Source organism: Hipposideros armiger, unplaced genomic scaffold (genome assembly GCF_001890085.2).
Source record: "Hipposideros armiger isolate ML-2016 unplaced genomic scaffold, ASM189008v1 scaffold_3, whole genome shotgun sequence".
Taxonomy (NCBI): domain Eukaryota; kingdom Metazoa; phylum Chordata; class Mammalia; order Chiroptera; family Hipposideridae; genus Hipposideros; species Hipposideros armiger.
Genome location: NW_017731353.1, coordinates 2,282,434 through 2,297,294, shown reverse-complemented (window position 1 = coordinate 2,297,294; position 14,861 = coordinate 2,282,434). Strand labels below are relative to the sequence as shown.

Genomic DNA, 14,861 nt, shown 5'->3' with positions numbered 1-14,861 from the left:
GCACCTACTTCCTCCTGAGGCCAGAGGGGAAAACCAGGTGAGCCTCACAGCTTGGAGGTATCTTAAGTGGCCACTCCTCTCAAAGGAACTTGGGGCCAGGCCAGGAACTCACACTCAAAAACTCATCTAGCCAGGTGAGGGGAGGAATGTCGGTTCTTCTGGGTACTGGTAGACACTGTTGACAAAAATATCCAGCCTAAGAGAAAACTTATAAGAGTTTATTTGAGCCAAACTGTTGACAATTGCCGGGAAGCAAAATCTCAACGGATTGAGAAAATGCTCCGCAAAATGGCGGTTTGGAGTTTATTTTATACATAAAATCAAAGGAGGAAAGTTACATGAAATCCATTGGTGATAGATGAAGGGGTAGGAGAAAGCAAAGCGGGGAAATCTTTGGGATTGGATAAAAGTACATTGGAGAGACAGGTACTCCTCCCACACAGGTGGGTGCAGGATAACTAACAATTGTTCGCTCATTCAGATGAGATGTTAATCAGGAGATACACATAATAATGAGAAATTTTGCAGTTTTCAGCTCTGGTCTGGAAAAAGGATTAAAGATGTTATTTTATGTACAGAAAGACAACAGGCCCACTGAAAAGGCACAGATTAACTTAATGAGGAAGCTGAAGATGTGACTTCCCACCATGGTCCACTTAGTTAAAAATGTTTATGTTCACGCCATCCTCTGTGGTTATTTTCAGTCTCCTGAGCTTTTTAGGTTTAACATGTGGCCCCTTTTCTGTCCACAACATCCATGTCCAGTGTCACCTGGGCCAGCCTGACCACTCCAGCCGCTGTCTGTGAAGAACCAGGTACTTCCGGTTCCAGACCCACCGCCCAGGCATGTGCTTACGGAGCCGCTGCTGAGTGCAGGCCCTCACCTGCCAGTGGCTCTCACCGCCTCTCTTCAGAGGCGCATCCGTCCGGCTCCTTCTCTGCCCGGAGGGACAGAGGCTGGAGTCCCCAGGCTTGGCTCCTATCCTGGCTCTGCCTGGGACCCAGTGGGAGTGTTGGGCAAGTCCTGTCCCCTCTATGGGCCCTGGTTTCAGTCTCTGTAGATTGGGAGCTGGGGTGGCAGGTTGAGGAGGTCTCTGAGGACTCTTTCCAGGACCCTGTGGAAGGGGAAAATCCTAACAGTGCAGATTGGGAAGGGGCAAGAAGGAGGGTCACACCCAGGACCCCTACCCTGGGGCAGGAAGGGCTGAAGCAGAGGCCATCTTCCCCAGACCAGGGGGGAGCAGCCCAGAGAAAGGACCGACTCCAAGCAGGGTCGGGGAGGAGCACTGGTATTGGCCACAGCCACCCATCCATGGAAGTCCCTGTGTGGGTGTAGGCAGGCGTGGGGCTTTGGAGCAGAACATCCTTTGGTTATTCAGCAGACAGGCCTGGGGGGAACCCAGCTCGGGCACCCATGTACTCTAAATCTCACTTCTCCCTCTAGAAAGTGGGGATAACAGTAGTACCCATCTCATAGACTAATTTAAGGATCCAGTGAAGTGTGTTTGCAAAGCGCTTATCACAGGAGAAAGCACATGACACATGAGAGCTGTTGTTTTTCTTATCCTCCTTATTGAAGTGGTTGTTATTGTTCTTGGGGCTGTGGGGCGGTCACAGGAATTCAAAGAGTCTGGAGGCTTTGGCTAGAAATAAATGATCAAGATTTATTCAAGGGCCTTAGGGTTTGCAAACTGGAAAGACAATTAGGCAATACCCAGAGTGTTCCAAACAAGAAAGAAAAACTGAGGGCTCTTACGTAAAAAGGTGATTCTTGAGAAGACCAGTCCTGCCTTCTTGGCCTCTGGATTGGTGCCAGATAGTCATCCTCTAGATGACAGGTGGTCTGAATACTTGATGTCAGGCAGTCTGGATACGTGACATTCTTTCCTTAGTCCTTCAGGGAGTAGCCAGGGGTTATCTAGAGGTTAGATGTATATCTAGGCATTGATGCAGGACTGGAAAGTTCAAAAGTTAAATTCCCAGTAAAACAAGAATAGAACCATTTCCTCATACATGAACCTACTTGATTTGAGTAATTTAGCACCTTGACTAGAGTGACTCCATTTTATTTCTTCACTCTATTCCTCAGGGCTCAGGAAAGGTAAGCCAGCCCTATAGCAGAGCCTCTTGGCATAAGCCAGGGCCCGGGGACGCGGCCGGCCTGAGGGGGGAGCTCTACGTCCAGATTTAGTCCAGGAACTGGGGTGCTGCACCCTCTTATTTCCAGAGGTCACTGGCCTGGGGTAGGAAGAAGGGCTGGAGGCAGGATGCCCCACCCTGGTGTAGCCTCCAACCTGTTGGTGACCTCCGGCAAGAGGCTCCCCTTTTCTGAGCTTCCGGCAGTTGGGCTCATCAGGCTTCTGGCCTGACTGCCTAGGCCCCTGCTCGGTGGTTTTCCATCCTGGCAGGCAGCCAAGGAGGGCCAAGGGCGGGGATGGGGGCCGAGGCTCAGGAAGCAGATGGAAGTGGACACCAAAGCAGCAGGAAGCCTCGAATCCACCCTAGGCCCTCCCTACTCTCCCCTACTGCCTGGTGGGCACTGTCTCCACAGCCTGGAGGGTGGACTTTGCCTCCACCACTTTTGCTTTAATTAAAAACAAAGTGGTATTAACTTACCAAATTAGCCTAATGCAAACCACCTGGAAGTTTATAAAGTGAAAAGTGAAGATGGCGCCCACCCCTCCCACCCCACCTCTGCTCCTCAGGGAAAACGAATGCCAGTAGGCCCTCATAAATTCTTCCAGACATTTTCTGTGTGCATTTGCAAACATATATGCATCGATAGTTGTATTTTCAACAAAAGGAATCATGCTATATATGCAGTCCATTTTTATAAATTAAGTTTTTAAATATAAAAGCATTGCGTAACCATTATTTTAAAATTTTGGAAAATACAATTAAGCCAAAAGAAAAAAGGCAGCCCATAATCTCATCATTCCAGAAATATCGACTGTTAACACTTTAATCACCATGATACGCAAAAGGTACCTCTTTATTGTCATTTGATTTCTCTACTCTTTTGCCATTTAAAAAAAAGTATTGTGATAAAAATGATAGCATTCATCATACCTGTAAGTTATAAAACATAGTAATATAATGAACCTCTTGAACCCATGTCCCACTTAAAGACCAGAGAGGTGCTAGAAATTCACACCCCTGTACTTCCTCCCACTTCCCTGCCTCCCTCTCAGAGACAACGGTGTTCTTGAGTTTTGCTGTGAAAACTTGAATCACTCTGATAGGCAAAAGCCATCTCCTGTCCCTGGTTATGAGAGATGGCCTACTGCCCACTATATGCTTAAACAATATATTGTGTAGTTCATTTGTCAAGTGAGGCTTCTCTTTTTTGCTCCTTATGTCTCTGAGATTCATCCATGTAATTGCAGCTCATTCATTTTCCCCTGCTATTTAATATTCCACACTGTGAATGTACCATCATGTAAAAAAAATTCATTCTCCTGTTGATATATGGGCTGTTTCCAGTTTAGTATGATTTCAGTCAATGCTGCTATGCACTTTGTTGCATACATGTGCAAGAATTTTTCTCAGGAAGGGAATGCACATTTTTACGCCTTTATTTTGGCAAAGGGATTATAGAGCTGCAATTCTTTAACTTGCTTGCTTCACTTTAACATCCGGTAAATATCCTGGCCATCCCTTCTATCAATATGTGTTGAACAGGGCTGGACGAGTGGCTCAGTTGGTTAAGAGCTTTCTCAAGAGTGTGAGCTCTAAAGCAACGGTGGTTCGAGCCCTACCTGAGCTGAGCTGCCAACAAGTGGCAGGAGGGCTCAGCTAAAAAAAAAAAAAAGATGCGTTGAGCTACAGCATTAATTTTAGCAGTGCCTTTGTTTTACCAGGTCCCTATCATGGCTACTTGTTATTTTTCACTATCACATAAAATGATGTAAAGAATACCCTGAAAATTATAAGTCAATAACATTTTAAATCTTTACTAGACCCTATGAGGTTGTTCTCCCTATTTTCCAGAGGAATGCAGGGAAAGGGTAAGTAACGTGCCAGGCCTTACAGCCAGAGGGGGCCGAGCTGGATTTGAATCCAAGGTAGACCCTGAGTTACCCAGAGTGACTACTGGGGGCAGGACTCTAGAGGCCCTGGGTAGGGATGCACAGGGAGAAACTCAACCGATTCCAAGCGCAGTGTGCTCCGAGACTCAGTTTCCCCATCTAGGTCGTGGTGACAATAAAGCCGGATAGAAGTGGGCCTGCCCCACACTAAGGGGACCCGGAAGGCTATTTTCGTTGTCACTACGGCGGCCCAAAGGAGTAGGCGAGGCTCTCACGTGGCCTGAGCCGGGGGTCGCCAGCCTGTCACCCTTCCCCACTGGCACCGCCCGGGGGCGGAGCCAGTCGCGGACCCTCGAGGCTCCGCCTGCCTCCCTGGCGTGGGCCTGAGCGGCGGCGGCGGCGGCGGCGGCGGCGGCGCTAGGACCCTGCGGGCCGGGGCTGCGGCGGGGCCTGGGCGGCCGGAGGAGCGCGGACCCCGGCTCTCCGCACCCGGCGCCATGTGAAGGGGCTCGGGTGCCGCGGGGGGCCGGGCGCTCCCCAGGGGAGGTGAGCAGGCGCTGCGCGGGGGCGGGCAACGGGAGGGGGCGCTGCCTGCTTCCCGGGGGGATGGGAAGTGATGATGCGGGGGCCCTGGGGGCTGCCTTAGACCCACTCTCTAGGCAACCGCGCTGGGAGATCCCGGTCCTCGCGCCCAGGGGCCGTCGTGGGGTTCGCGGGGCCTCCTGCCGCTGACTACATCATTGGAGCTCAGGGACCCGGCCGCCGTCCTGCCTCCCTTCTCTGCCCAGCTGGGGCCAGGGCTCCGGACCCCCCGGAGTGCGGGAGTGTGTGTGGGGGGTCAGTGCAAAAGGGGCTCCGAGGGTGAGTCGCCCCCACCCCAGGTGGACCCACGGGCTCAGCGCCCCCCATTTAGGAATTAGGTGCCTCCTCCCCCTTCTCCCGAAGCCCTCCTCCCGCGCGGCTCGTGGGTGCGTCCCGACCCTGCGAGAGGACTCCCCGGGCTGGGAGAGGCAAAGCCCCCAAACAGAGGGCAGGGTGTGTGTGGCCCGCACCCACAGACTCAGCCCTTCTGCACGGCCCGCCTTGGGGTTGAGTCCACGCGCCCGGTCCAGCGCTCTGGATTGAGGTCTTCCCTGCCGGACCTAGTTGCTCCCCAACAGGCCTGCCTACCTTTTGTGCCAGGCTAGGTGCTGGGCACACACTCGGTGGCCTCTGACCCATTCCAGCCCTGGGGGATTCTCGAGGGAGATCCTGTCAGCCTCATCCCTAGGCTGCTCCCTGGAAACGAGGCTCCCTAGCTGACCCTGGAGAGCACTGTAAGGCGTTTTGCTTCTCTGAACCTCAGTCTCCTGTGAAATGGGAAATAAGAGCCCTACCTTGCAGTTTTGCCAGGAAGATGAGTGAGAGGGTGATGCTTAGCATGGCTCATGAACACATTCCTGCTATACAGGGAAGTCTCTGAGACAGGAGTCAGAGAAGGGGGGAGTGTTTCGCTGGCAAACTAGGTGAGGATGGCCTCGAATAACCCCGTGACTTTCCTACTCTTCTTTACTCCCATTTCACAGATGAGGACACTAAGGCTCAGGTCACTTGGCTTGCCTGAGGCCCCTCAGCCAGTAAGCGGTGGAACCCGGATTCACACTTGAACCTGAGATGCTGTACTGACCATGGTCTTCTCAAGAGCGGGATTGTGACAGGGCTGACAAGGTGGATGGTCTTCCTGGCTGAGGGCACTGCTCAGGCAAAGGTGGGAAAATGGGGGGGGGGGGGGTGGGCCTGGGAACTGGAGTGCTCTATCTAGTATGTCTGGAGCAAGGGGCATTCAAAGGAAATGGTAGTGAGGGGGGAGGCTCCGTTCAGAGAAGCTCCTGGCTCAGCTGGACCTATGAGGACCTGGAATATCAGAGGCTTTAAGGCTGATGGGGGCGACTCTGGGATTCTGGACTCCTGGCTTTTGCCTTAATGGGCTGTGAGTGCAAGGACAGGCCACTCTTCGCTTCTGATGAGCCTCAGTTTCTTGATCTGTACTTGATTAGAGTCCCTAGAGTCCCGGGGCCTACCAGACTGGCTGTGAGGGATGGCCTAGGAGAAACTTGAAACCCGGCTGTGGGGGGGTCGGGTCCTACTATGGAGAGGGGGCGGGGTTGGCCAGTGGGCGGGGTCAGGACCTAACCAATCAGGAGCGGCATGTGGGGGGCGGCTCCTTTGGTTAGAAGTTCTCTGGCTATTCCTGGTGGCTGTGTAGGAGTAAACAGCCGCTAGCTAGGTCCGGGACCCGAGATAATGGCCGGATCTGAGAGGCCCCAGGAGAGGAGGAAAAAGTTGGTGACCCCCAAGCCCCAGTTTCCCCAAGCCCCAGTTTCTTCTCCCTTTGCACTGTTCCAACCTTAGTGCCCGCTGGGCTTGAATCTGCTGGAGGTGGCTGCACACAAGTACTTGTTTCCTTTTGACAGGTGGGGAAGTTGAAAGCTGGAGAGGAGATGGCTTCATGAGGATGGGGGTTGGTTGGGGAGTGAGGAGCAGATCTGGGCTTGTCCCCTCACAGCGGAGGCCACTGGGGCTGGGGCAGAAAGATAGGGTTGCCCAAGGCTTCATCATCCCCTGAGGCCCCTCACCCACCCTCTGAGGCAGGAGCTGTGATTATAGGCCATTTGACGGATGAGTCTGCCCTTAACCCCCAAGATCTTACTGTTAATTAACGAAGTCATCCAGCAATCCTCCTGCACCCATCTCCACGGCTCTGGAGGCACAGCAGAGAATGTGAGTGAGGACCTGTGTTGGCTGCACCCTCAGAGAGATCTCAGCCTGGCTGGAGGTGACACACGGAAGTTCGTGGCTCACCGCAGGCTTGGAGGATGAGTGGGTGTGTGCAGGAGGGCAGGATGTTGCAAACAGTTTACAAGACGTGGAAGGGTGCAGTGCAGAGGAGTTTGGGCACCTGCAAGGAATGTTGCTTTATTCTGAGGCCACAGGGACCTAAGGCAGGTTTTAGAGTAGGGGTGTGAATGAGCTTCCTTCTGGGTGGGGGCCAGGCCTCCCAGTAGGGAAACTAGCTGCCTAGGAGAGCCAGGGTATGGGGAGGCCCCTGCTGAGGGAGCAGAGTAGGAGAGAGCATGGGGCAAGGAGAGAGGCAGGGCACTGCTACCGCTTGGCTGTGTGACCTCAGGCAGTTTTCTGCCCTTTCTGGGCCTCAGTGTCTGCAAAATGGGTATGGCCCTGAGCCTTGACGCCATGGGTGGGTAGGAGAGCTGGCAGGGGAGGAAAGGGTGTAACCTTTGACTAGCTGGACCTAGGGGAGGGCATCCAGGCCATAAACCTTTCTGTGGCTTACAGGTGTGAGTCTGAATTCCTGCCCGCTGGGCCATCTGCAGGACGCTGGCCCCTGCCCCTCAGCAACGGTGAGAGAGAAATGAGTAGCAACAAAGTAAGTCCCCCTTAATTTCCTGTTCCCATCTCAGCCTCTTACTTCCTTTTGTAAGATGGGCTCCTTTGGACCTGTCTCAGACCCAGGCCATGGCAAGTTGCTCTTTCTCACCAAGAGGCGGTTGATACCTGGGAGGCCCTGATTTTGAGCCCTCCTGTGGCCACTGATCTGTGTGGCTTTAGGCAAGATCCTGCCTCTCTCTGGGCCCAGGTCTACCTCTGTCCTCTTAGGCTAAACTGGTCCATCTGTGGTGAAGGATTGTCTAAGAAGTTGACTTGGAGTGCTATGCAGGAGCTGGGGGTGGGGAGGTAGAGGTGAGTGAGAGGCCGGGGGAGGGGGCAGTGGTCAGTCAAAGATGACAGAATGTTGTGAGCATCGCTCTGTGTGTCAGGATTCCCCATCATCTATTCATTCATGCTTTCCTGAGTACCTACTGTGTGCCTGGCCCTGCACATCCCTTTCCTAGAATCCACTGCTCCACAGCCTTGGCAGAGCCTGAAGGTTGGGTGTCGCGTCCCGCATGACATGAGCAGTGGGAGAACGAGAGGGGGCGGCGAAGGGTTAAGAGATAAAAGAAACAGCAGTCAAGAGTTAAAGGAGTGTGGGGCCAAGGGTCTCCAGCCTCGTGGACTAAGAGCCCCGAATCTGGCCGACACACCGCTTTTATTTCTCCACCCACCTGGAAGTAGCATTGTTCTCTCCACAGTCTGAGAGTCTCATTCCTGAGAACTAGCTCAAGCCAGATTACCCATGCCTGTAAACTCCGCCCGCTGCAATAAGACAGATGCTCTGTCTTCACACATCCTATATGCAAATGACCCCAGGAAAATAAGATTATTGTGCTGAGGACAGACACTATCACACCATCAGGTAACTTCCCAAGCAGGTTGAGGGAAGGAATGTAGCCACAGAGGCAGAAAACCTCCAGTCTTTTGGGGGGGGGGGCGAGTGAGGGCTCATGCCCACCGCCATCAGCCCCGAGATTTCTCCTAATGGCCTCCACCCGACCGTGCCTGTCTTAGGTTGTTCCTCCCACGAGGAATCTTACCCGTCATTGACTAACCGGCCATCCTTTGGAGCCAAACAGAGAGACTCAAGGTGTATGAACAGTGTCCTCAAAAGGGTCAGTTTAGGGTTAAGCGTGGGGGGACAGATGGCTGCGTAGTTGCATGGCAACAGTGAGGGGCAGGGTGATGTGTGTGTATCAGTCTGGGTCCAATCGGCAGAGAGAAACCACACAGTAATTTGAACAGAGAAAGTTTAATGTAAAGAGGTATTAACTATAATCGGACATTGGAGTAACGAGAGATCGGAACGTTAAGGAATACAGGAATCGCAGGTTAAGGAGCAGCCCCCCCGGCTGAGACTCAGGCCTTTCTGGAGAGGGAACAGCTATGGAAGGCAGAGAACTCGCTGTGGTGCTGTGCTGGTGGAAGTCACAAATCTACCCTCTTAAGCTACAGGGATAGCTGTTCACAGGAGATAACTCCCTGGAGGCACCCAAGGTCTATACAAGGTCTGCTCCAGGGAAGGGAAGCTGAGGGTCTCTGGGTGTTGCAGGTGGTTGAGTGTACTAGGTGAGCTGAACTCTGGAGAAGCTGTGATCACAGCAAGGCTGACCCAGTCCCAGCCTCAGAGCTCATGGGGGCGGCGTGATCAGTGCTGTGATGGGGCGGGGCAGGTGCACCAGGGGCCGGAGGAGGCTTTGCTGGAGGAGGTAGTGAACTGGTCTGGAATGAGAAGCAGGAGTTAGTTGGGTGTGGTAGGCGGCAAGTAGGCGGGGCACTGCGCCTGTAGGGTCCCCGGACCCTCACCGGCCTCTCCCCTCTCCAGGAGCAGCGGTCAGCAGTGTTCGTGATCCTCTTTGCTCTCATCACCATCCTCATCCTCTACAGCTCCAACAGTGCCAGTGAGGTCTTCCATTACGGCTCCCTGCGGGGCCGCAGCCGCCGGCCCATCAACCTCAGGAAGTGGAGCATCACCGATGGCTATGTCCCCGTTCTAGGCAACAAGGTAGGGCGGCCACTCTGGGGAGATCCTCCCCATAGCCCACCATCACTGCTCCCTCCGCCTCCTTTCTCCATTCCCTCCATCCCTCCTCAAGGAAAGGGTGGATCTTGGGAGTCAAGGCCCTGGCTTTCAGTGCCTTCAGCCCCTTGTTTGATGTGTGACCTTGGACAAGTGTTCTGCCCCTCTCTGGGCCTCAGTTCTCCCAAGTTTCCATCCTTAGACTAATATCCCACCATCTCCTTTGTCAGAATCCCTTTAGAAAGCTGTCTGGTTTTCACTGATCTGTCTCTACTGGTGAGTCCACACAGGGTTTGGGAGGACACTGGGGTACTTGACAACACAAAAACAGCTCCTGCTCCTGTCATTTTTGATCCCCTGCCTCTTATTTTATTTTCTTCCTAGCACTAGCACATTTTACTTAACCACCTGGCATTATTTTATCATTTACTTGTTTGCTGTCTGTCTCCCCGGCCATGAGTTCTTTTTTTTTTTATTTTTTAGCCGAACCATCCTGCCACCTGTTGGCAGCTCAGCTCAGGCCAGGAATCGAACTGGCAACCCTGTTGCTCAGAGCTTGCACTATTGAGCAAGCTCTTAACTAACTGAGCCGCTTGGCCGGCCCTAGCCGTGAGTTCTTGAAGGCAGGAGTGGGGTCTCTTTTGCTCATTGCTCTGCCCCAAGTACTTGGTCATTAACCAGCTTGCTATAAATATTTGTTGAATGTTGACTGAATGGGCTTTGGTTTCTGTCTTTAAAATGGGCACAGTAATTCCAGCCTCCTGGAAGTCTGGATGTACAAAGCACAGGGCCTGGCGTGGAATGGTCGTCACAGTGTTGACTTTCCTTGCCTCCCCAGACGCTGCCCTCCCGGTGCCACCAGTGTGTGATTGTCACCAGCTCCAGCCACCTGCTGGGCACCAAGCTGGGCCCTGAGATTGAACGGGCTGAGTGCACAATCCGCATGAATGACGCGCCCACCACAGGCTACTCAGCAGATGTGGGCAACAAGACCACTTTCCGTGTGGTGGCCCACTCCAGTGTATTCCGTGTGCTGCGGAGACCCCAGGAGTTTGTCAACCGGACCCCCGAAACCGTATTCATCTTCTGGGGTCCCCCGAACAAGATGCAGAAACCCCAGGGAAGCCTTGTGCGTGTCATCCAGCGGGCAGGCCTGGTGTTCCCCAACATGGAGGCCTACACCGTCTCTCCCGGCCGCATGCGCCAATTTGACGACCTCTTCCGGGGTGAGACGGGCAAGGACAGGTACCAGCCTCCTGCCCGCTCCCTCTGGATAGCCCTCTGCTCCCCCGCAGCATGCTCTGCCCAGAGGGCCTGTTGCTCCTAGCGTGCACTGCTCTCAGGGTGTGGTCATTTCTTGCCACCCTCTGGTCATGTTTCTTAGAGAAGTTCTCTTCATGTCCACCTCTTAGCACAAGTCATTTCCAACATGCTCTGTATGGCCTCTTCTCCCCAGGAGGACTTCCTCCTAGCATGCATCCTTCTGAGGAAATGAGGGTTCCCAGCATGTTCTGCTGTAAGATCGTGCAGTCACTTCTGGCATCTTTCTAGGAGAGCTCCCTGTATAGTGTGCCTCATGGAAAATGTTGACTATTCCCAGCACTTCTTGCTTTAAGCATACTATTGCTCCCAGCATGTTCTATTCTATGCATAAATCACTCCCAGCACTGCTCTGACTAATCTCCCTAGAAAAACTAGGCAGGCTAGTGCCGTCCAATATACAAGCCACATACATAATTTAAATTTTTCTAGTAGCCACATTAAAAAAGTAAAACGAAAAAGATGAAATTATTTTTAATATGTTTTATTTAATCCATTATGTCCAACATATAGATCATGTACATATTGTGTTTGATTTATACCAAAACATTGGAAGTTTTGGAGCTATTGTAAATGGCATTAAAAAAAATCTTTTTTGGTTCCTAATTATTCATTGAAGGTATTTAGAAATATGATTGATTATTGTGTGTTGACCTTATATCCCGTAATCCTGCTAAACTTACTTATTGTTTCTAGGAGATTTTTGTAGATTCTTTGGGATTTTCTATGCAGATGATTATGTAAGGACATGCAAATAAGGATGGTTTTATTTCTTCCTTTCCAATATATATGCCTCTTGTTTTTTTTTTTTCTTGCCTTATTGCACTGGCTAGGACTTTTAATACAATGTTGAATTGTATTGGAAGTGGTGAGAGTAGACATCTTTGCCTTGGTCCTAGTCTTGGAGAAAAGCATTCAGTCTTTGATCATTGAATATGATGTTAGCTACAGGTTTTTGTAGCTGCCCTGTATGTCTATTGCTGGATTTGACTTGCTAATATTTTGTTGATATTTTTCTATCTGTGTTCATGGGAGATATTGATCTATAGTTTATTTTGTACTGTCTTTGCCTGCTTTTGGTATCAGGGTAATGTTGACCTCCGAAAATGAATTGGGAAATGTTTCCTCTTCTATTTTCCTGAAGAATTGGTGTTATTTCTTCTTTAAATGTTTGGTAGAATTTGCTAGTGAAACTGTCTGACCCTGGAGAGCTCCTTTTCAGAAGATTTTAAACTATGAATTCAATTTCTTTAACAGTACAGCATGTTTCATCTTGGGTGAGGTTTGGTAGTTTGTGGTTTTCAAGGCATTGGCCCATTTCATTTAAGTTGTCATGTATGTCGGGGTTTTTTTGTGGTTTTCTTATTATTCTTTTAATGTTTACACAGTCTAGGATGATATCCTCTCTTCTATTCTTGATATTGGTAATTTGTGTTTTTTCTGTTGTCAGTCTTATAAGAGGTTTATTTTCTTTGAAACTTTTCAAAGAACCACCGTCAATCAAATATACCCAAAATATTTTCAGTTCACCATGTAATCAATGTCAGAAATTATCAATGACATAGTCTACATTCTTTTTCTCATACTCTAAGAAATCCAGTGTGTTTTACATTAACGGCACATCTCAGCCCATGTCAAGTGCTCACATGTGCTACATGTGGCAGCTGTAGTGAAAAGCACAGTTCTAGGCTCTTAGCTACTTTTCCATGCTTTGCTCTGAACTTGTCACATTTAGCATAACTGTCTTTGATTAGTCTCCCCTTGGGAGTTTGCTCCTAGCATAGGCACAGCTGCTTCTAGCATGTTCTGTGGTCGTGGTCCCTCCCAGCCTGCCCAAGTGTGACCGGTCTCCCCAGGAGTTTATTCCCAGCATGCTGTCTTCCTACTCTTTCCCTCAAAGGAGCTCTTTCCACACCCCTCACCTCTGCTCAGAGGAGCCCGCCCGCTGGTATGCCCCTGAGCCCACAGTGGGCTGGACTGGGGGTGACTGCAGTGGTGGGAGGGCCCGATGAGTGGGTGGGTGGAGTTCCTGGAAACGGGGTTGACCAGTTCCCCTGCCTGTTTCACCCCTGCCTGCATGACCCCTTATGCTCGCTCTCTGCCCGCAGGGAAAAGTCCCATTCGTGGTTGAGCACAGGCTGGTTCACTATGGTGATTGCAGTGGAGTTATGTGACCACGTGCACGTCTATGGCATGGTACCCCCCGACTACTGCAGGTGAGCCCCCCCCCGGACAATGCCCAGTCACAGGCTGCGGGATGAAGCTGGGGGCCTGGAAACTGGCTGGGGGGCCTTTAAGGGCCTCTATTTGATGGCATTCAGACTGTTCTGCAGTGATCTAGGCTCCTTGGAGCTACCTCAGAGGCCTCCACCCCAAGCTCAGCCAGAGTCCAGAGTTCGTATATTAATAATAACTGTTATCATTACTGTATGAAAAGCCTACAAGGTGACAGCTATTCTTTATTGAGTGCTGATCACGTCCCAAGCACAGCTATATTTATTATCTCATTCACTCCTCACAGTGACCCTGAGAAAGGTACGTTATTCTCCTCATTTCTTAGATGAGAAAAACTGAGGAGGACGTTTTGTGAGTGCCCTAAGGTCCCACAGACAGTAAAGGATGGTGGCCAGGCTCCAGAGCCCACAGTCCTTACCTCTACCCTACACTCTGCCACCTCCTGGGGACAGGAAAAGGTCTGCATTTAAAAAAAAAAAAAAAAAGTGTGGTGGTCCCAAACCTCGACTACCCTCCACCCATTTTACAGATGGGGAAACTGAGGCCCAGGGAGGGGCAGGGCTTTCCGCCACTGAGGTCCTGCAGCAGGTCAGGGGCTGGAAAGGGGAAGGGCCCTGCCGGTGCCCACCCTGCCCTCACGGCCCCCATCTGCTCTGCCCCAGCCAGCGGCCCCGCCTGCAGCGCATGCCCTACCACTACTATGAGCCCAAGGGGCCGGACGAGTGTGTCACCTACATCCAGAATGAGCACAGCCGCAAGGGCAACCACCACCGCTTCATCACCGAGAAGAGGGTCTTCTCGTCCTGGGCCCAGCTGTACGGGATCACCTTCTCCCATCCCTCTTGGACCTAGGCCGCCCTGCCTGCGGGGCCCTCCCAAGGGACAGAGGAGAAGTGGCTCTCCATCCAGCCCCTTTACCAAGGGCCATCTCCTGGCCAGTCAAGACTGGCTGGAGTGTCTTCTGGCCAGTCAGGGTCTTGAAGAGGGTGTATCTCCCAGCCAGTCAGGGCCTGGGGGTAGCTCTTGGCCAATCAGGGATTTGGACTTCTATGTGGTCAATCAGGGGTGTTGAGATTTCTTGTGCAGTCAGGGTCTGAGCATAGTCAATCAGGGTATTTCTGAGTAAGTGAGGCTAAGGACATGTCCTTTCCCATGAGGCCTTGGTTCAGGGCCCCAGGACGATCCACAAATCACTTCTTGTTGGCTGGGACAATGGGGTCCTGTCCCAAGGAGCTGGGAACTTTGTGTTGCCCCCTCACTTCCCAGAGCCACAAAGAGGCTGCATGGGAGGTGGCTGCTGTCCAGAAGCCGGCTGGGCATTTGTGGGGTTGCGTGTAGGGGTCCCAGAGGTGGGAGGCCAGTGTCCCGATCTTGGTTCTGCCCTGAGTGGCCTTGGACAAATCCCTTGCCCCCTCTCTGGCACCCTTCTGCCCATGTCAGGTTCTGAGGGTCTGGGGTTCCCTTGCTGGTAGGGCTAAGCTCCCTGGGAGGTCTCAGATTGTTGGGAGCTCAGCTCCCTGGGCATCTGGGATTCCTTTCCCCATCTCTTCCTGGAAATGAGGGTATTTTTGTTCAAACTCCCCCAGGTTTGGGGGGCTCTGATAAGAATGGGACAAACCTCCAGCTGTTTCTTAGCCCTCTGCCCAGCTGCTATTAACTTGGCTCTTAAAGAGCCAGGCCCCCTTTTCTGCCATCCAGCAGCGAGGCTTTCCACCTGTTGGAGGAGCCTTTGGGGCTGAGAAACGAAGGACCCCAGCCAAGCGGGTTTCAAGCAGTCCCTTTGTAGTTTCTGGAGTTATCCAAGGTTCCCATGGGGCCTAGGATAG

At 52.0% G+C, this 14,861-nt stretch overlaps 1 protein-coding gene and 1 long non-coding RNA gene across 5 annotated transcripts; one reads left to right on the top strand and one right to left on the bottom strand.

Annotated features, from left to right (window-relative positions):
* Window positions 1-389: 389 nt before the first annotated feature.
* LOC109379927 (uncharacterized) lies at window positions 390-6,704 on the bottom strand. Of its 2 annotated transcripts, XR_002123310.1 has the most exons (4): window positions 6,415-6,704; window positions 1,757-1,918; window positions 885-1,643; window positions 390-542 (listed from the first exon to the last, which is right to left on the bottom strand). It is a non-coding gene; the product is annotated as an uncharacterized LOC109379927 (long non-coding RNA). The 2 variants fall into 2 exon arrangements; XR_002123309.1 differs by lacking the exon at window positions 390-542 and having other exon boundaries at window positions 677-1,643.
* A 90-nt stretch (window positions 6,705-6,794) lies between these two features.
* Window positions 6,795-13,974, top strand: ST6GALNAC6 (ST6 N-acetylgalactosaminide alpha-2,6-sialyltransferase 6). 3 transcript variants are annotated; one of them, XM_019636903.1, is made up of 6 exons: window positions 6,795-6,891; window positions 7,362-7,452; window positions 9,286-9,465; window positions 10,319-10,725; window positions 12,909-13,016; window positions 13,698-13,974. In XM_019636903.1, the coding sequence occupies exons 1-6, from the start codon at window positions 6,884-6,886 to the stop codon at window positions 13,885-13,887; spliced, it is 984 nt and encodes a 327-aa protein (XP_019492448.1). In that variant the 5' UTR covers window positions 6,795-6,883; the 3' UTR covers window positions 13,888-13,974. The 3 variants fall into 3 exon arrangements, with proteins under 3 accessions (XP_019492448.1, XP_019492454.1, XP_019492461.1); XM_019636909.1 differs by lacking the exon at window positions 13,698-13,974 and adding an exon at window positions 13,565-13,661; XM_019636916.1 differs by lacking the exon at window positions 13,698-13,974 and adding an exon at window positions 13,361-13,508.
* Window positions 13,975-14,861: the final 887 nt, after the last annotated feature.

Bases quoted from the DNA above. Each gene is read 5' to 3' on its own strand.
- ST6GALNAC6 (XM_019636903.1), top strand. The intron at 7,453-9,285 runs GTAAGTCCCCCT...TCCCCTCTCCAG, and splicing joins GAGAAATGAGTAGCAACAAA to GAGCAGCGGTCAGCAGTGTT. The intron at 13,017-13,697 runs GTGAGCCCCCCC...GCTCTGCCCCAG, and splicing joins GTACCCCCCGACTACTGCAG to CCAGCGGCCCCGCCTGCAGC.